Here is a 20,627-nt window from a genome sequence, read left to right on the forward strand (position 1 = left end):
CCAACCGTGTGTGTGTGTGTGTGCAGTCTTCAAAGATTGAACTGCATTACCTTACCTGCCATAATTCCTGCTTGATCTTCACATATTAGTAGAGAGATGACTTTGAGTAGACACAGTGCCAAGATCTTCTTCAGAATTGTAACCGCCAAGAAGGACAGTTATTCTTGAGATTCTCTTTCTTATGTACTACTATTCTTATTACATGGCAAAGATCTGGGGCCACCTCGCCAGTCTCTTTCGCCTCTAAAAGCATGCCCAGATTAAGAGGACTCAGCACCAAAGACAGTAGTTTATAGAATATTGTCACAGTTGCTGCTCTTCTCAGAGCATGCAAATGCAACCACGACCAAAAGATAGTCAATCACACAATATTTGGTCTAGTCCTTTGGACTGTGTCCAGTTGGGCCAGATCTCCATGCCCTTCCCAGAAGACCGGGGACCTTGCTAGCTATACAAAAAACGTTACTAGTGTTTACTTATCTTGCTGATAGTTACCTTCTGAATCCTGTCTTCTTGGTAATCTGTCTCGCTGACAGCACGACCTGGGCCTTGGGTGATTGATTGAATCATCCTGATCCCAGCCTGTCTCCTACTTCTTGGGGAGCCCTGGTGCTTGTCCATTTCTTCATGCTGCTTCACCGCTCCTTAGAATTAACTTGGGACCAGCAAAAGAAAGTAAAAACACATTACCAACAAAGAACTGTTGTTACAAATTTGTAAGGTGGATGCATATATTTGATATATACCGTACCCTAATGGATAACTGTCTTTATAATATTCGCCTTTACATTTTCTGAATTCCATGAAAAATGTATTTGAGCGATAGAAAAATCCTTATTTTACAAAACTGTGGTCCTAAAAACCGTTTTCTGTGTTCCTGTTGCGCCCTTAACCCCGTCACCCTATACTTCTGAACCAGACAAATCTGATTTCCTACTGAACAAAGAAAAACAACTAAACTAAGCACAAAACCAAACAGTGTGAGGTTTGTGTCTCTTCCACTTCTCCCTATATACAAAAGGGACACAAAGGGAACTTTTACCATTCCGGAGTCCGCAGCAGCTGATACTCGTTCATTCCTTTTGAACTTTAGGGAATAAAAAGGATCAAAGTCAAAGTGGATGTCTGTGTTTGCTCCGTTCTAGTATGCTCCATTATCGTTTATGGTCCTCGGCTCGATTTGGGGGGTGAAGGGTTAGGCAATGAGTTCCTGGGTTAGGAGCTGGCATTATCTCCTTTATCTTAGAATTGAGGCAGGTGCACAGCTTCCCTTCGTCGTTCCTTTATCACAGATTTAGAGTTGATTTATAGGTGCTCCACAAGTGGCGTCCGAACGCCCTATGACTCCTAAAATGAATCAAATTAACGTGCTCCTAATGGGTCATTAGTTTCATCCTTGCAGGCACACAATCACCCCTCAATAACGAATGAGGGTTCTGAACGCAGTATTCCTTCAATATTTCTTCATGTTTTATTTCACAAAATATCAATGCTTATAGTTTTACTTTCATTTGTTCCATTCATTAGCTGATCTCACTGTTATACATGCGGCATATATTGCGTCAACATCCAATGCATTTCGGGCATATATGGCTGCCCTTCATCAGGGTGCAATACTAAAGAAAATTAAAAAAAATGAAAATAATCAACATATAAACTATACCTCAGCAAATTATTCGTACATACGACTTGTGTGACTTCGTGTTCAATGTTAAAGTGTGATACTAGAGTGTAAATATCCTACATGTCACCGCACGACCACTACTCATCCCGTGGAGTCCAAACAATCCTTCTAAGTATCGAGTTTATAAAGCATGCCCACTGTTAAATTATTAGTGTATTTTACGTTCGAACCCTTATATCCTTATAACCTGTGGAAGTAACTTACAAAATTCAAAAAAACTCACATGCCGGTGTCACCGCGTATAGCAAGAACTCTTCTAAGAAAAACGGGGGAAACCAAATGATAACACCTGTACTCATGCGGATTAACGCATTCAGATTTTTCAAAAAATCCAATCGCCAACAACAAACAAACTGACCTGTTCTTAACTCACACCAAAGTTTCTTCGTAGTTCCCAAAAGTTCCAGCTTGTTTGGACTATCAGTTTGCTTTCAAAAATAATCTAATTTGCCTTCTCGTTGGCCATGAGACCGATCATGTGACAAAAACGAGCTAGACAACATACTCATGCGCTAAATAGTCTCCCTCCAGGAGTCTCACACTGTCTGTTGCAAAATAAAATTCCATAAAGTATCACCTTCTAGTACCTGAAATAACGCAAAAATAAATCTGCAAATACAAAAATTACAACTGCTCCTCCCAATGCAGATAGAGGGCGCGAACCCTGAATAGCAAAAAAACTGACTCCAACATCTGATGTCCTATGTGTAGAGCTATCTAGTGTGTCTGGGTGTATGTGCCTATTAACTAAAGCTATCAACAAGTCTAACCATAACATTCAATATACAAATATATAGTTCATACGAAGTAAAATTACACAAGAGTCATGCATTTGATCAAGAAGCATTACAGTCTTTATAGGTAACATGATAGTTTTGTGCGATCATTGAGACCATTAGGTTTTTGAGTAGATAATTTCTGAATCCAATGGTTTTCTCGCTGCAACATATGTTTAGTATTGTCTCTCCCTTCTTTTTTCTCCACAATCTCCAGAATCATAAATTTCAATTGCGATATATTGTGTTTTTCCTCTATGAAATGTGTAGCAACTGAGGACTTCATATTTTTCGTACGTATATTGGATTTGTGTTCCGTGAGACTTATTCTCATACGTCTTTCGGTTTTCCCAATATACAATTTTCATCAGGGACATTTAAGAGCATAGATGACATTTGCTGTTTCACATGTGGCATTGACTTTGAGTTTTATCTCATGGCCTTTCATAGGGTGATTGATCTTGTTACCCTTGATGATGCTATTACAATTTCCACAGTTCAAGCATGCTTTTGTGCCTTTATATACCTCAGCCTTCTGTGGTTTGTTTTTCAATATTTCTCCCAAATTACGGGCTCTAGTGTAAGCAAACAAAGGTGGTTTTTCGAAAATTCCATTGAAATCTGTTTCCAAGTTCAATATTGCCCAATTCTTTATTATAATTCTCCTGAAACGATCACTATGTGTGGAAAATTTAGAAACTGCCACTATTCTTGACTCATCCGTTTTAGTTTTTGTTTGGAGTAATTCTCTTCTTTCCATTGTAATCACCCATTTCCTAGATTCATCAATGATGTGATTCGGGTAACCTCTGTTCGAAAATCTTGTGGCCATCTCATCAATTCTATGTTTTAGTGTAATTTCATTGGAAGTGATTCTTTTTACTCTCGCCATTTGAGAGAACGGAAGATGTTTTTTGAGGCTTGGCTGGTGAAAACTTAGGTAATGGAGCATATTATTCCTGTCAGTACTTTTCCTGAAAATATCAGTCTCAAAACCTTTATCTGTAATTGTTACTTTTACATCCAAAAAGGTTACTTGTGTATCTGAAATGTCCCAGGTTAATTGTATGCGGTCATCCCTTTAATTGAACTCTGTAAGTACCTCCTGCAATTTTTCTTTTTTGTTTTTCTAAACGATGAATATATCGTCAATGTACCTCACGAGTAGTTTCAGATTATCCTGCCACTCTGTTTTTTTCAATATGTGTGTCTCCTCATAATCCTGCATGAAAATATTGGCATATACCGGTGCCGCCGAATTTCCCATGGCCGTACCAACCAGTTGCTGGTACCATTCATCTTTGTAATGCACAGTTAAGAACAGGTCAGTTTGTTTGTTGTTGGAGATTAGATTTTTTTAAAAATCTGAATGCGATAATCCGCATGAGTACAGGTGTTATAATTTGGTTTCCCCCATTTTTCTTAGAAGAGTTCTCGCTATACGCGGTGACACCGGCATGTGAGTTTTTTTAATTTTGTAAGTTACTTCCACAGGTTATAAGGATATAAGGGTTCGAACGTAAAATACACTAATAATTTAACAGTGTGCATGCTTTATAAACTCGATACTTAGAAGTAATTTTTGGACTCCACAGGATCAGTAGTGGTCGTGCGGTGACATGGTGGATATTTACACTCTAGTATCACACTAACATTGAACACGAAGTCACACAAGTCGTATGTACGAATAATTTGCCGAGGTATAGTTTATATGTTGATTATTTTCATTTTTTTCAATTTTCTTCAGTATTGTACCCTGATGAAGGGCAGCCATATATGCCCGAAATGCATTGGATGTTGACGCAATATATGCCGCATGTATAACAGTGAAATCAGCTAATGAATGGAACAAATGAAAGTAAAACGTATAAGCATTGATATTTTGTGAAATAAAACATGAAGAAATATTGAAGGAATACTGCGTTCAGAACCCTCATTTGTTATTGAGGGGTGATTGCGTGCCTGCAAGGATGCAACTAATGACCCATTAGGAGCACGTTAATTTGATTTTCTCCTTTATCTCTTTTTGAGCCATTTCCAGGCACCTCATCACTGGTGTTTGGAAATGTCTGCTTCTCTCCTTCCACTTCTCCTTCTGTCTTGACATGTCTGGTGGTCTGGAGCCTCTTTCAAACCTCCCCAGGTAGAACCGCCTTATCTCTTCTGCACCTTTTGCAGACATTCCTGTACCAGGTGTCCTCCGGTGTTTCAAAGAACAGCATTTTGTTTTGAAAACTAACCCTGAACTTGATCAGGAACTTGAGGACGTATTCCAGTTGCATATCAATAAGGCTTTGCTTAACAGCCAGAAATGAGCGGCATTGTTGTTGCATCAGCCATATATATAGCCTGGAAACAAAAACATGTTACTGTTGTCAAAACTTATGGAGGATCATGTCAACGTTTGAGAGATCTCGGGGGCCAAGGATTTAGTCTGCCCTTAAGGGCTTTGTGTGCTCATTTAATGATGAAACAAGGAGAATTTTTTTCCGCTAATATGCAGGATTTCATCCATGTAAACAAGAACTGACTTTGAATTTCCCTCTACTCCCTCTGTTATTCCTATGATTCATATGGTATTCCTGCACACCCTACCCTTGGCGTCCTCCACTCTGTCTGTCAGCTACCTTGAAGTCACCCTTATTTGGTCGAGCTCTGCTCGCATGTTATGAGACTCATCCTCTATTGACGATATCTTTTTCTCTACATCGGTGACTCTTTATGTCATTCTGTGCAAAACTTGGAGAATTAGAGAGACGTCCAGTTTCCCCTTCAATGTTGTCTTGGGGTCTTTAATAGTTTGTAGGATCGCATCCTCCGAGGTAGATGTTCATTTGGAATCTGCTGCTGCTGGAGATCCACGAGGTTCCATGCAGACTCCTCTGTTGCTTTGTCTTTCACCATATTTGGACTATTCTGATCTCAAAACGGTGCGTACATTTTCAGCCCAGCCAAACTGTGCACAGATTCACTCTGTCGATCTGTTTCTTTCCCCACATCGACTATCTGAGTTATGGGCAATGATGCTTTTGCGGCAAACCAACTGTTTTGGCAAGTGGAATACCCAGCCAACCGTGCTGACCTATTGAGTGAGCCCGGGAATATCACCTGTCAGGTGGCAGATCGGTCGGTGGAAACCATGCTTACCTCATCTGGCTGAGACCAGGCCTCATTCAGTTCATTGTCAACGGTATCAGCTCCAAGAGTTTAGGGCAGCCCCCCACCGCCTATTTGAGCTAGCCCAGCTCATCAATAAGTGACGCTCTCTTAGTTGTGCATAGATGGGTGTTAAGACCCACGTCACTGTCCAGGCCAGACCCCAGACCATGGGAGATCACATACCAGCAGCCTCACTCAGGCATGTTTCCCCGGGGTGAGGTGCAGCGCATCCTGCTCTATCTCTGTGGCTCCCTTATCCCATGTGGAGTCCAGCAGAGTAATTGTCTATAGGCCCAATGCTGGGCCAGGTCACACTGTCATCTTTTCTGCCATCCTCCCGTTCTGTTTCTCTGGCTTCCCCGGTCAGCTTCAGGTCAAACTAGGAGGCTTCAGTGCTCCAGGGCCCTCAGAAACAGCCCCGCTGGCAACCGGTTCCTTCAGTGCCGTAGATCACAAGGATTGGGGGCCTACACAGCCTTCTGGCCTCATAAACCCCTCACCTGCTCCTCACCATGGCCACCATCTTGTCTGTCTTTCACATTCAGGGACAGTGCGACAGGCCTCTTCTTCTAATTGGCATCTTCCTGACCAATAAATCCTACTGATCACAGTAAATAAAGGAGACAATCCTTCCCTAAACCCTCTCAAGATGTGGGAGAGTAGGATTAGGTAAAATGGGAGAAATGCAGTGGTCACACATGCCTCATTTGCTTAAATATGTGGTGCCTAGCTACATGGATAAATGAATAAATTGATAAATAGTTCATAACTTATGAGGGGGCATTGAAGATGCACAGAGTAAACAGGTAGAAGGGAGCATTCTTGTGGGGTTTAGTGCCAACAAAGGAGGGACAGGGCAGCCAACTCATACACCTAATTGAGGAATGCACTAGTGCAGACATTTGGACTCACTCTTAAGGACTATTGTAAGATGGTCTGTGACACATGCAACCTGTCACAATAATCTTAGGTCAACTTTGAAGAGGTGGGTTCCACTCCCAGTTTGAAGACCAGAGTCCAGGGGTTATCTGCTATAACAGGAGAGGACCCGCAATTGTGGCACTGGTGAGGCTGCTTCTGTCTAGAGTTGCTGCCTGTGCCGTCCTAGAGACAGGAGACATTAAACTGGCGAACCCCTGCCTGACACAAACAGCAAGTGTCCCCTTTGTGTAGGACTGTGTGTCCCTCCTAGAAGTCTTGGGCTACCAACTTCAGGGGGGCACCTATAAGGTGCTAGAATTTTGAGTGGAAAGAGTGTGTCTGCAGCCCGAGAGTGTAATCCACCCACTCTGAGAAACATAGGAAGCCAAGAGACCTCCAGAACAAATATGTGACTCCTTATCAGCCCACCAGCTGGAAGGGAGGCCAAGCCAAGACCCAGGATTCAAGCATCCACCTATCCGTTGATGGCCAGTAGCCTGGTTCTTGACACCGGCATCTGTCAGTGCCCTCTGTTGTTTGGTTGCCTTTTTTGGCAGAGCTTGTTTTAAGTTTGGGATAGAAATCCAAGACCTAGGGTGCAACATGGGTAACATCATCTTGTTGGCCATGATGCTAGTGTTTGCTTGCTGGGATGCATCGGTAGATGGGGTAGGAATAGTCCTGTCCCAGGTGGGATCTGCAGATGAGAAGGGATCCCATGAATCCGTTGGGTGGCTGGGTCTGAGGGTGTCAGTGTAGCAGTACTGTCAGTCAGACAATGGGGGAAAGCCCAGAACTGTTGAGATGGGCCCTCTCCCTGTATGTTATTAATAATCTCCTCAAGCTCTTGTAAGGTGAAAGGATTAACCACAAATGTAATACCTTTCTCAGCGATCACTGGAATTTGAATTTGTCCTAAAAAATAACTTAATTCATTCATGTCTACTATTGGAAAAACAGTGTAAATTCTATTATATTGATCTAAAAAAAATCAAATAAATGTTTTCCTCCGAAATTCTGTGGGCCACTGTCTTAGGGCATTTTACAGAACTAATAGTTCTATTGAATATCTTATTCCGATCTTTCCATGCCGTAAATCTGCCTGCATAGTACCAATGGTCATATATCTTTCGTAAGTAGGTAAAATTGTTTAAATAATTTTTGGGGCAAACTAATGCTAATGTAAAGCAAATTTTGCAATTTCAAGAGCCTTTCCTTCTGTATTATTTGCTGACAATCTCTTAAACGCTTTACTCCCTAGTTTAACCTTTTCTCCTTTCTTAGCTTTATTTCTGATTATTGGCCTGATTTATATCTCGGCGGACAGGTTAATTAGGCACAACAGTAAAAAATTCCTGTCTGCCGAAATATAAATCTCATAGGAGATAATAGGATTTATATTTCAGCGGACGGTATATCTTTTACTGATTATTTGAGTGTGTAGGGAGGCTTTAAGTGCATCCCAGAGATCATACTTATCGAAGCTGAGCGCTGAGTCCTTGAAAGAAATCTTATGTTTACACTGTAAACCCTGCTACCTCTTTTTTGGTCTTCCAAATAGATATTATTAAAAGTCCATCTGCTGTGTTTGAAAATTCTTTCACCTCCCATTATGAGGAGCTCAAATGCTGAGTGATCAGAGTACCCATTCGGCAGCATCATTAAACATTCAAACCTCCCTGTTGAAACCAATAAATTATCAATGCGGATAGCTGTTTTAAATACATGCTTATGCGGAAAAGCAATTCTCCATGGATCTACTCTTTTTGATACTCGCAAAAGACTCACAAAAAATCATAAATGCAATGTACATCAACTTCAACCCACAACCAGACCTGACGGACCTAGCCAAATACCTCCTGATCTTACCCAAATAGCATATACTAACCACATAACCGTCATTACCTCAGAAGAAATTTCCACCACCATCAAGTCCATCTACTCAGAGGCCCCATGAGACCTATTGAAAACAAGAAATATTCAGTGTGTAACCATTTCAAACCTAGCAGATGGTCAGGTAAATTCAGTCTTTTGTGGGAAGGCAATTCTCCAAGAATCTACTAACCTAAAGCATTTTTGATACAAGAATCCTAGCTGTCTGATGTAGGATGTGTCTCTTATTAATTGTGGTGTCAATTTCTGGATCTTGTAAAAATATTACATCTCCTAAAATCACTATTTCCCCAGGAATTGTAAAAACTGATTAAAATAGTTTAATAAATAGTCCTGGGTTCATTTCTACTTGAGCATACAAATTGACCACCATTAATCATTTAGAGCCTGTTGTAAAGTTACCCAGCACCAGCGGCCTTCCGCGTCACACAGCCAAATATGAGTTTCAGCATTATGGTTTTTAGGAAAGAAAGTGGCAACCTTTCTATGCGCTGCATTTCCAGAGGAAAAGCATTTAAAGTGTGGCCATGTTCTGAACATCTTAAATTTGGACCAATCGGTAGACATTATGTGAGTTTCCTTTGAAAAAACACTGTTGGACTGTGTCCCATAACCCGAGCTTCAACCAATTTTTTTCCTTCTATTATTTAAACCATTAACTTTGAATGAGAATATCTTCAACATTTCACTAAATTAAAAAGTAATTCCTGCTACATCCTAAACAAGCGGCCTATACCACGTAACCTAAACAGCATTAGGCAAAGCACATTATCACACATATCTAGAACATCATTCAATAAAGTGTGCAGAGTGCTACCTCACACATGATATATGACATATGCCCTTGTTTTAAAACACGTATCTCTAGTACAGAATCTGCATAACAGTACAACTTATATGAGTACATTAATCCTGTGCAAAAATTAAAATACCAAATAGAGAATGCTTTATCATCCTGTCCCTCCTTTTTTTCCTGCAACCCATTCATCCAATCATCCTCGCCCTCAAATCCATCCTTGAACCTGAGTGCTCCAGCTGAAGTTGCGTCAAACCTCCTACACCTGATTCGCACACTGGATGATCTTCACCACAGCTGTTATTGGTTGCAGCTTTTGTAGCAGACTTATGGAGTTAGAAAAATGCAAAAACTCGGGCTCGGTGGTCTGGCCCTTTTGTTAACCTTTCCGGAGATTCTTTGGATAGAGCAAATATTTCGTCCGTAGAAGCTACCTCAGAAGAAAGAACCTACTTATATCACTCTGGCCTATTGTTCATTGCTACTTTCAATTCCGTTTCTGGTAAAACTGTCTGGCGCTCGCAAGGGCTGCTATCCAACTGAGCCGATGAACTTGATGTAGAGCCTGCTAAGATAGCTCATTGTGGTGAGTCTGAGATTGTAGTAGAGATAGGAGCTAAAGAGCTGTTAAATGGAATACTTTGGTGTTATGTTGAAATGTTATAAAGAAATGTAATAAAATAGATTTGAACCATTGAGGGCTGCTGGTGTAAACCCCTTCTGCCAGATTTTCTCCTAAATTTAGTAAGTCTTCTAGTGGGAGGCATGCTCGTTGGTGAATCATACCTTTTTTGTTTACAATGGTGCTAGACTCCCATTGTCATAGGATTCAGAATGAGCTTCACTGACTTTTAATGTAACAAGATGTTGTTGCTGACATCTTCGGCTGTCATCAAAGGTTCCTACTTCTCAAGTTTATGGGGACTATTTATAACTTGTTTTTATCTAATTCAAGAAAATGGTTTCCTCACCATGTACCGGTGAATTTGATTATTAAAATGTTCTGTCTTTGAGGCTAGCAACTCCACCACAACCTGTGGTATTTTTTTGGGGGGATTTGTAAATTAAGGTTTAAGGCAATCCTTCTTTTTTTATGGAAACATTTCTAGTGTTTATATAATCCCCATTAAGAAACCTTTATCAAACTCAAGATACTCATATCTTTACTACAGATATATCTGTGAAGCTTTTCAGCTATAAAATGCTCTTGTTATTTTGACTCTCTTGCCCCCCACCTTTCGGCCACCTTTAGGAATTGATTAGGTTGCTTTTCTATTTATTGTTTGAACTGAAATTTCTTTTTGTTACCTTTAACACAAATTCTCTGCAAAGAGAAGTTTCATTAAATTCGTTGACAACTACTCCACCTCACTGGTGGAGGCATCCAAAAATAATCTTAATTTCACTTGAAATATTCTATTGACTCTCAAAATGAACTGAGGGGATAATTGTCGCTGTTTTACGGAGTGGAATCGCAGATACCTTGGGGTAGTTTTATAGCGGCAGAGCAGTTTTGTTTTTGTGTGCTATGTTCTATGCATTAGTGGTAATTTTCTTTTCATATTTATCACTGTTTAAAAAGTGGGGAAAAGGAGTACTATGGGCAGTAAACCTGTTCTATGCTTCTTAGACAATTTTAATTTGCTAAAGGAGTTTTAATAATTGTCAAAGATCTAGAGTTATTAAAAGTCAAATTGGCAAAACAAATGTTGACTGTTTTCTCTTCTTTTTTACTTTTCATGCAGATTTTTTTCTATTTCAAAAGTTGTTCTTTGATCTCATGACTGAGGACTGTTAACTCTCATGAATTTAATCAAGCATATCTTTGAAAAAGAACTATGTTATAGTTAACATTTTTGTCGTCCTTTATAAGATTGTTTACCTGTAAAATGTAACAATATAACTGTGTTTTAATTTTTTTTAGAATAATGTGCAATTTATATTTTCACTTTTCTCTTCATTCTGCAGGCAGCCAATCCGAGACAAGAGAGATGAATGTGAAACAGTCCCTTTCATGCTCCCCTGAAAAAAAACAAATTATGCACAAGATTGACAGACAATTGACCTGTACTCCGAATGAAAATATATTTAATAAGAAAGCATTTCTTGTGGCATATCAAGGAATTAATTCAGAGCAGATATCTTTTCCCTGCACAGATTGTGAAAAGAGTTTTTCTGAAATGCAAAGTCTTTTAAGACACCAGAGCGTACACAAAGAAGGGAGACTTTTTCAGTGCAACATATGTGAGCAGAGCTTTATTCAAAAGCGTCAACTTTCAGTTCACAAAAGAATCCACAAAGGAGAGAGACCTTTTCGGTGCACTGTATGTGAGAAGAGCTTTATTGAAAAGCATCAGCTTTCAGTTCACCAAAGGACCCACAAAGATGTCGGGCCCTATCCCTGCTCAGAGTGTGGGAAGCGCTTTACTCGAAGAAAACCTCCTTTAAATCACCTAAGAATTCACGCAGGTGTTAGACCTTTTCAATGCTCTGAGTGCAAGAAGAGCTTTACTAGAAAGGAGCATCTTTTAAACCACCAAAGAATCCACACTAAGGCGAGGCCTTTTCACTGTACTGAGTGTCAGAAAAGCTTTAGTTGCAAGCCAACTTTACAAAAGCACCTACGAACACACAGTGGAGTGAGGCCCTATCACTGCAGTAAGTGTGAAAAAAGCTTTACTCATTTGTCAAGTCGTTTAGACCATGAAAGAACCCACACTGGAGAAAGGCCCTATCACTGTACTGTGTGTAAGAAAAACTTCACTACAAATTCAAGTCTTCGAGGCCATGAAAGAACTCACACGGATATAAGGACCTTTGACTGCACCGAGTGTGAGAAGAGCTTTACTCAAAAGTCATATCTTCAGAAGCACCTTAGAGCACACCATGGCGAGAGGTCTTATCGTTGCACGATGTGTGGGAAAAGCTTCACTAAAGAGCTACAACTTCTAACTCATCAAAGAATTCACACAGGGGAGAAGCCATTTCACTGCACTATGTGTGAGAAGAGCTTTACGCAAAAGCAGGGTCTACAAAAGCACCTACAAACACACACTGGAGAGAGGCCCTATCACTGCAGTGAGTGTGAAAAAAGCTTTACTCAATTGGCAAGTCTTCTAGACCATAAAAGAACCCACACTGGAGAGCGGCCCTACCACTGCACAATGTGTGAGAAAAAGTTCACTAAAAAGTCAACTCTAATATGCCATAAAAGAACCCACACTGGAGAGAGGCCCTACCACTGCACATTGTGTAAGAAAAATTTCACTTCAAAATCAAATCTTCTAGGCCATCAAAGAACTCACACAGATGTAAGAGCCTTTGACTGCACAGAGTGTGAGAAGAGCTTTACTCAAAAGTCATACCTTCAGAAGCATCTTAAAGCGCATCATGGCGAGGGGTCCTATCACTGCACGATGTGTGAGAAAAGCTTCACTAAAGAGTCACAACTTCTAACTCATCAAAGAATTCACAGAGGGGGAGAAGCCCTTTCACTGTACTGAGTGTGAGAGGAGCTTTACTCGCAAGCTAGCTCTACAAAATCACCTACAAACATACACTAAAAAGAGGCCCTATCACTGCACTGACTGTGAGAAGAGCGTTACTCAAAAGTCATATCTTGGGACTCACCTTAGAATAAATACAGGAGAGAGGTCCTATCATTGTATAGATGGTGAGTAAAGGTATACTACAAGGATCCGTCTTTTAAGACATCAAAGAATCCACACAGGAGAGAAGCCCTTTCCCTTCAAATGTGTAAGAAAAGGCTCCCTAATTAGTCGCACCTTTTAACTCATCAAAGTATTCACACGGAGGAGAAGCCCTGTTACTGCCCTGAGTGTGAGAAGAGCTTTACTCACAAGTTTCATCTTCAAAATAACCTGATAACGTTCCACAGATTGTGAGAAAAGCTTTTCTACAAGCTGCTGTCTTTCAACACCTCAAAGATTGCACACAGGAGAGAGACCCGCTCATTCCAGGTCATGTGAAAAAAGTTTTACTCAGAAACAACATCTCCTAAGGCAACAAACAACACATACTAGAGTGAGCTCATTTAACTGCACTGATTGTGACAAGACCTTCACAAGAATTCAAGTCTTCAGGTGCACCAGTTAAAGCAAGAGAAAGAGGCCAATCATCGCAATTGCAGTACCCACCTTCTGTTGCCCACCTAGACCTCAACAAACGGGGAGGCATTTTCCACGTCTTAGGGTTAAAGTATCAAGGTATCTTTTGCAGTCATGTAGCTACATTGTAACAAAGATCACCTGAGGTGACAAAGCATGTATACTTTATATCAGACCCAATGAAAGTGGACTTTATGGCATGTAAAAGGGATAAGTCTTTATCAATAGTATTCTTGATGTTGCGAGGGTCATAAGTGAGCCCTGAGGAAGAAGCAGCACGCTACAAAACATGTGTTGGCTCCCTGTAAAAGACTCTGGCACCTTTATCTTGGCTCTTGACTATAGATCCTAAGATCCTGGCTCCTACATTTTGGCTCTTAATTATGGAGCTTGTATTGTCACATTAGTTGAAAGAGAAAGTGTCCAAAATCTGGAACTTCCAATTGAAAACTTTGGTCAAAATGTTGTGTTCTGATAGAATGTGGAAATGAGATCTAAGTCACCATGTGGAGTACCAGAAGGACAGAAAGAAGACTAACAAACAGAGTGAACTTGAAGGATTGTTACATAGAGTTCAGACGGTGTATGGATCAATTTTGGAATCAATTGAATGGTGGTTTTCGAATTTATGTAGCTTGATCTTTGTCTGATCTGAACCATCACCGTCCGTCAGTGCTTGCTTGATTCCGGATTACTGAGCTAGCACTATTTTAGTTGATTCTTGAACATTGCTCTTTCTGTACCTACCTTTTTTTGTCAAAACTGTCTTTATTAGTTTCCAGGTAGTCATACAGCATAATAAAACTAGTAGTACAATTCCTTCACAGAATTAGACAGCTATTAAGGAGTACTGCTTTTACATTGAGTGGAATTGACCAGTTTCCAACATCATATGAATCGCCCGCACTACGAACAAAAGGAAATATAATGTCCCATTGATTCCATATACCCACCCCCTCCCCTAAACCATAACCCACAAACTTACGGTAAATGTTAACATCTTTAATAATACAGGAAGGATCTTATAAGATGTATAGGAAGGACTATTACAGTAAGGTCGGGAGCCCCATTCTCCCCACAGCTTTGTAAAATAGTAAGATTTTGCAATTGAAAGAGATGCAGATCCCACATTTGGGTAGGACAAGCACTTAGCAGTAGGCCTATAGATAGGTAATTCACCAAGGGAACCCAGACATACTCAACATTTTTAGAGGTGTCTGATAAAATGTCCACCATGCGTTCCATCGTGACTGCCCGCCACAGCCTTGTGTGCTATTGAGTCAGTGGCTGCATTTCTTTACATTTTCATGCACCCGCCACTGCCATCTTTGCAGCGCCCAAACTGAACCACATCACCGACCTAACCCCAATCATCTGGTATTTTAGTGGGTTGATTCTCAACCCAAGAAGTATAAAGGCCAGGGTCACTAGGGGCTGGATATCCCAAAATCTCCTTGAATCTGGAACCAAAAAGCCCAAATGGTCAGGCAGTCCCACATATATTTTTTTAATTGCCTAACATTCTGCACCCTTTCCAGCATAAGTCAGACAAGTGGGGGACAATCTTTTTAAGTTTGGTGGAATAAATGTACCAGTCAAATAAAAGTTTTTAATGGGCCTCTCTCATACCCACAGGGTGGTTGAACTGGGAAATATCCCCCCATAGTTTGGACCAGCTGGCCTCTGAAATGGTATCACCTAGGATCTGTTCCCAGAGCTCCATATGTCGTGTCCGGAGAGTAAGTAGAGTATTTATTAGAAGTGCATCGAGAAAATAAATACACCCCTTAGTGCCACACTCCCTCTGTGTAAATATCTCAATAGGGGTGAGTTCTCTGGTTGCTTCCTCCCTCACCTCCGGTTGGAGCACCCAGTACATTCATTGATTATGACAGAAGTATTCTGTGGGTGGGAGGTGGTAGTCTCGCTAGAAATACTCAAATATCAGAATATTCCTGTTATGGAATAAATCAGCTATAGTAAGACAACCTCCCGGCCTCCATGCCTCAGAAGGACCCAACTGCAGTGGCGGATTAAATGCCATGTTAAAATGAATAGGAATGCAGGGAGAGGGAAAAGTAGTCCATGACGCCTGCCTGTTCACTTCATCCCAGACTGTAAGAATGACCCGTGTGGGAACAATAGGTGGTTGGTCCACCTTAGGCTTCCACAACAAATCCCAAATATACTTCCCAACTACTGCTCTATCCATGTTTATCTGACTCCTTAGCAAACCACTCCAGAATCGCCCTCAACTGGGCTGCTGCATAATAAAGATTAAAGAAGGGTATGGCTAGACCCCCTGAAGATATGGATAAACGCAACATTTTGTTTGGAAGACACACCCTGCGGTTTTGCCAAATAAAGAGGATCACCAAAGATCACAGAGCAGGAAGGTACCTGTGATCTAATTCGATAGGAAACCCTTCAAATAAGTAGAGCAACTTTGGTAATAAGGTCATTTTAGCAGCATGAATTCTCCCTAACCATCTTTTAAAGTCAGTCTTCAATTGTAATAGTGGGGTGAAATTAGCTCAAAGATATAAAAGGTTGGTGTAATCATGATACCCCCATATGTGATATCTTTCTTAGCCCATTGGAAGGGAGTGTATTTCCCTCTTGATTCTATTTCCGACATTGACAAAGTTAAATTCAGTAACAAGGATTTGGTTAAGTTAGTATGGAACTCCGCCACACGTTCCAACTCAACCAGGAGACCCTCCATGGAAGCTTGAGGCGTAGTCAGAGACAATAGTACGTCATCTGCAAATAACGAGATTTTGTTTTCTGTAGAGTCAAAGCTTATTCCTGGAATTTGAGGAGTTGACCATATTTTGGCTGCCAGCAGTTCAATGCTCCAATGAAATAAGGTTGACAGAGGGTACCCTTGTCTCGTTCCTCTACCTAGTTGAAAAAAGCTCAGAACTCACTCCAGTCACCAATACCGTAGCTCTGAGCATCGCATAATTAGCTACAATCATGGTGATGAACTGATCATAAAAGCTCAATTATTGCAGTGTGAAATAAAAAAGACCAGTCCACCTAAAATGGAAAAAATTGCTTCGCTCATAGAGGGAGTGACCGCTCCTGTGTCGGCCATGTGATTGAAAAGGGTCACCAAGTGGGGGATAAGGTCAGAGCTAAATGTCTTATGAAACTAGGCTGTCAGCCCATCAGACCCAGGTGATTTATTAAGTTTCAGAGTCTTGGTCGATTCGTGAACCTCCTCCTATGTAATCGGACTACCTAGGAAATCATTTTGTGCTTCTGTTACCGGGGGTATGGTTACTTCATCCAAATAGTCCAGTTGGGCCTGCCCGTCCATCCCCCCTACGGCTTAGAGAGTCTTGTAGAAATGTCCAAAAATATGTGCTTTCTCAGTGTCTGAAGTCACAACACCTCCTGTTTCACTCCATCTCCCTCTTAATCCTCAGTTGCCATGCTAAATGAGAACCCATTTTATTAACCTGTTCGTAGGTCATGCGTTGGAGTCTTAGGAGAGTGAGTTCTGCCCGATTGGTGTAAATGGCGTTAAGCTTCTCTCTAAGAACAGTCACCTTTCTTTGGTAGGGAAGACTTGAATTCTCTTTGTATAATTGTCCAGTAAACTGAATCTCCGCTTTGAGAGTCTTTCTCTCGTGGACCCGTTGTTTAGTTAATGACGAGCACAATGCAAGGCACTACCCCCATATCATAGCCTTAAAGGCATCCAAGTTATTGGAGGGTTTTTCACCTGAAAATATTCCTTCATTGTTTTTTGTAGATCATCTCGAAGGAGTCTCAAACTAGTGAGCTAGGGAAGAACCATCAGGCGGTATTTTGGGAGGAGGGGTCCTCCTATTCAAGAATCAAAGCCACCGGTGCATGATCCGACAAAGCAATAGAGTAAAATGTGACCGACTGTGAGATATGTCATGTGTCTAGTAGCACAACTCCCTAAACGTTCGTATTAAAGCCGTAGGTAAAAATGAGGCTTGATTGGTATTGGGTGCATAAATCGATGCAGATGTACACATACTACCATGAATGTGGCCCTTCACTATAACTATTTTCTCCTCTCTATCAGTTTTGCAGCACTGCAGTCTAAATTGTAATGTTAAATGCTGCACTCCCTGGTCCCCCCCTCAAGCTGATGCTACTACCCTCTCCCCCCCTTCGACCTCCAGCCTAAAAAATGGAGCTCCATGTACCAGAAAACTAAATAGTTGAACCCCCCCCCCAAATTAGAACAGATCAAATTAAACTTTCTTTCAAATACAACATTTTAGCAAGTGTTACCTCATCTCTGGCAGAATGGTTATAACCCGCTAAGGCATAAAAAAAAGTAGCATATATTAACCCCTTGTGTGCCCGTAACGGCCGGGAGCCATCGCGCATCACGTGGGCGGAAGACGGCTGTCCGAACCCCGGCCAACTCATTATTTTCCCAGCACTGCGGCAGAATTTGCGCCGCGGGCAAGTGGTTAAGCAAGGAACATTGCAATACTGTAAAGATGAGCGAAGTCATGTCATGAGTGAGTGTATTCTCCCCGGGTGAGCCTCACTGGCCGTGTTATACAAACCGTCGGCAGAACAGCAGGCCCAGGCAGCACCCCAGTGTGAGCTGCAGTACAGCAAATATCCCTGGCCCCCTAGAGATCCCAAACCAACCATAAAGCGGGACGTCCCATGTGCCACAAAAAAAATGATCAGGAAGAGCTCACCCCAGTTTCAATGTTTCTTCTAAGATTTTGGAAGAGTTTGGGTCAGCTCCGGAGGTGAGCCAGATGAGCTCTTGGCTCCCCCCTCAGTTGTCTGCTCTGTGGAAGTTGATAAACCCAGGAGATATACTGCCTCCTGGAGATCTGTAACATGATGTGGCTTATTGTGCAGTTCAAATGCCAGCCCAAAAGTATTTAATTCGATGATGCCGTAGTCTATAAGTTCCTCGGCGGAATTTCAGGCGACGCGCTAGTGTAACCAGTGCAATATCTTGAAATATGAAACAGGACACCTCCTGAAAGGAGACCTCCTCGGATTTACGTGCAGCTTGAAGAATTGCATCTTTTACCATGAAGGAATGAAGCTTGGCTAGCACATCTCTTTGACGTCTCTACTCACCAGATAGCAACAGGCCAACCCTGTCGACTTTCACTTTTATTCGTGTGTCTCACAGCAGCTTGGAGATAAGCCCCACAATGAAGGGCTCCAGGTTGTGCCCCTCTGCTCACTCAGCCAGATTTCAAATTCTTACATTGTCTTTTAGGGACCTGTTTTCAAATTCCTCGCATTTCAGGATAGAGTCTTGAAGTTGCATACTAAGGAGGCTTGTAGTGGCACCATCCGACCCATGCGGTTCCAACTTCTGCACTTTATATCCAAGGTCTAAGGTCCTTGTACCCATCGAGTCAACATCCTGTTAAGGGTAGTTAAGCGGCTATTGATATCCGATCTGAGTGTCTTGAGGGAGGAGGTCACATCCGCTTTTAGGTTTTAGCTTCTCGCAAACCTCATGTTTAAAGTCTCTCAAGGAGGCTAGTAGATCCTCCTTCGTCAAGGCCATGGCCATGGCACCGTCTGTGTGGGACTCTGAGGGGGTGTCGTGCGCCGTAGGAAAGTAGCTAGAGACCCTATTGTTTTGGGTTTTCTTAGGTGGCATAGAAGCTTCAGGTGTGAGATGCAATATCCACTGACTTCATAAGGCCCACTGTCTTCAGGGCGAGATGCTCTTTATACCGCCCTCCAGTTAGCAGTTTCTTGAGCGTTCCTCGGCATGGACAGCTGCCACCTCCGTTTAGGCATCAGTACTAGCAAGCCTTAATAACCCCCAGGGGTCCCATTGCATGGGGGTCATAAAAGAGTGGGCATTCACCCCAGGGGGTGCCAGCTATGTCTCCCTGGCGGTATACCCCTTTGCGGGTCCTTCTATATCTTCTGGACCATGAGCGCACAATTTGCCCTGCAACGGTGGGTCCAGCCCAATGTGTCTGAGAAACTCTTTAGTTCTTCTTGGGATCAGCCAGTGGCTGGTGTTGTAGGACCCCCAACTTCAAGGGATCCTACTCTTAGCCGTTCTCCCCAAGTATTTGTCCACTGTGGGGACACCTGTTAGCACTGTCCCAGGGGCTAGTCAAAGGGGGGTTCCCACCTCTGTGGAAGGATACAGACCAACACCACTGGTCATCGTTCAAGTAGTCTTGACAATTTGGGGCCTTCAAATCGCTTCTCCCTGAGCCTTTATCCGTTGCTATGCCTGCCGCTACACCCCCAGGGCCATCCTGACTAGCCAACTGCTCAGTGCACCCCCTACGCCGGCCTCTTGAAGTCAGGGAGGGTGCGGTCGCCGGTACTTGCTGCGACGGCCAAAAACATAAAACAGCTGCCCCATCGCCTTCTTTCCTCTTACTGGGCCCTCAGCATTGGTGTGAGCTGCACCTCAGAGCTGCCGGGCTCCCTCCCCCAAACGTGATAATGCCTCGTGCTGCTTGGGGGGTCCGCCATGTGGTTCCGTAACAGGCAGGGGCCACCATCTACCCGGTCAGAAGGTTTTGCAGCAATTGCTGAATGTCCCGCAGCCTCCCCTGCACCACCTATCAGGAGAACTTCGGGGCCCAAGTGGCACTCCCATCCCCGGTCTCACCCCTCCTACAGCGGCGTAGTTCAGTTGGGCCTATGGAAGGCCTGCTATTTCCCCCCCATTGCCCCAGGGCATCCGCAGTCCTCCAGCATCTGGGGGTTTGGCTGACCCTACTGCTCCTCTAGCAGGGTTGATCGCTCACACAGTGATTATGGCATATCTTTTGCTCTGCTGTTCCCTCTGAAAACTAGCAGATCCTCGATTACATGAAGCATGTGTACTCGGCCATCTTCTTTGGCCACCCCCACACACCACATACCCCCAACCCTGTAGCAACCATTTTTGCAAGCTAAATTTGTATTTATTTTATCTTAAAGAAGGACATTTTTATTTAAAAAAAATTACTAATGTTCATATATCTGAAAAGAACTCAAATGCATAATGTTTTTACAGGAAATATTCATGAAGATAGGGGATAATATAGCCAGATATGTTGTAGATACAGAAAGTGAAAATGGAAACTGCTGTTGTAATGGAGCCCACTTCACCAGTATCCCATTATGCCCTTACCACAACCAGGACGGATCACCAACTGAAAAATAGGCTTAATGGAGCCACAGGAAACAAATGCACACACTTCCTCCAATATACTACCAAACCATGGACACTGGAGAATGCTTTTTTTAAGGATTGGTTATGAAAACTTCTCTACATC

General features: G+C 42.2%; 1 protein-coding gene across 1 annotated transcript in view; it reads left to right on the plus strand.

Moving 5' to 3' along the window:
• The window catches only part of LOC144772344 (uncharacterized), a 142,249-nt gene extending 127,877 nt beyond the window's left edge, over positions 1-14,372 (plus strand). Inside the window, exon 6 of the mRNA XM_078656599.1 lies at positions 11,198-14,372. Coding sequence (XP_078512725.1) covers positions 11,198-12,732 — 1,535 coding nt within the window. The 3' untranslated portion in view covers positions 12,733-14,372. The remainder of the gene's footprint in view (positions 1-11,197) is intronic.
• Positions 14,373-20,627: the final 6,255 nt, after the last annotated feature.

The sequence above is a fragment of the Lissotriton helveticus genome, chromosome 8 (genome assembly GCF_964261635.1).
Source record: "Lissotriton helveticus chromosome 8, aLisHel1.1, whole genome shotgun sequence".
NCBI lineage: Eukaryota > Metazoa > Chordata > Amphibia > Caudata > Salamandridae > Lissotriton > Lissotriton helveticus.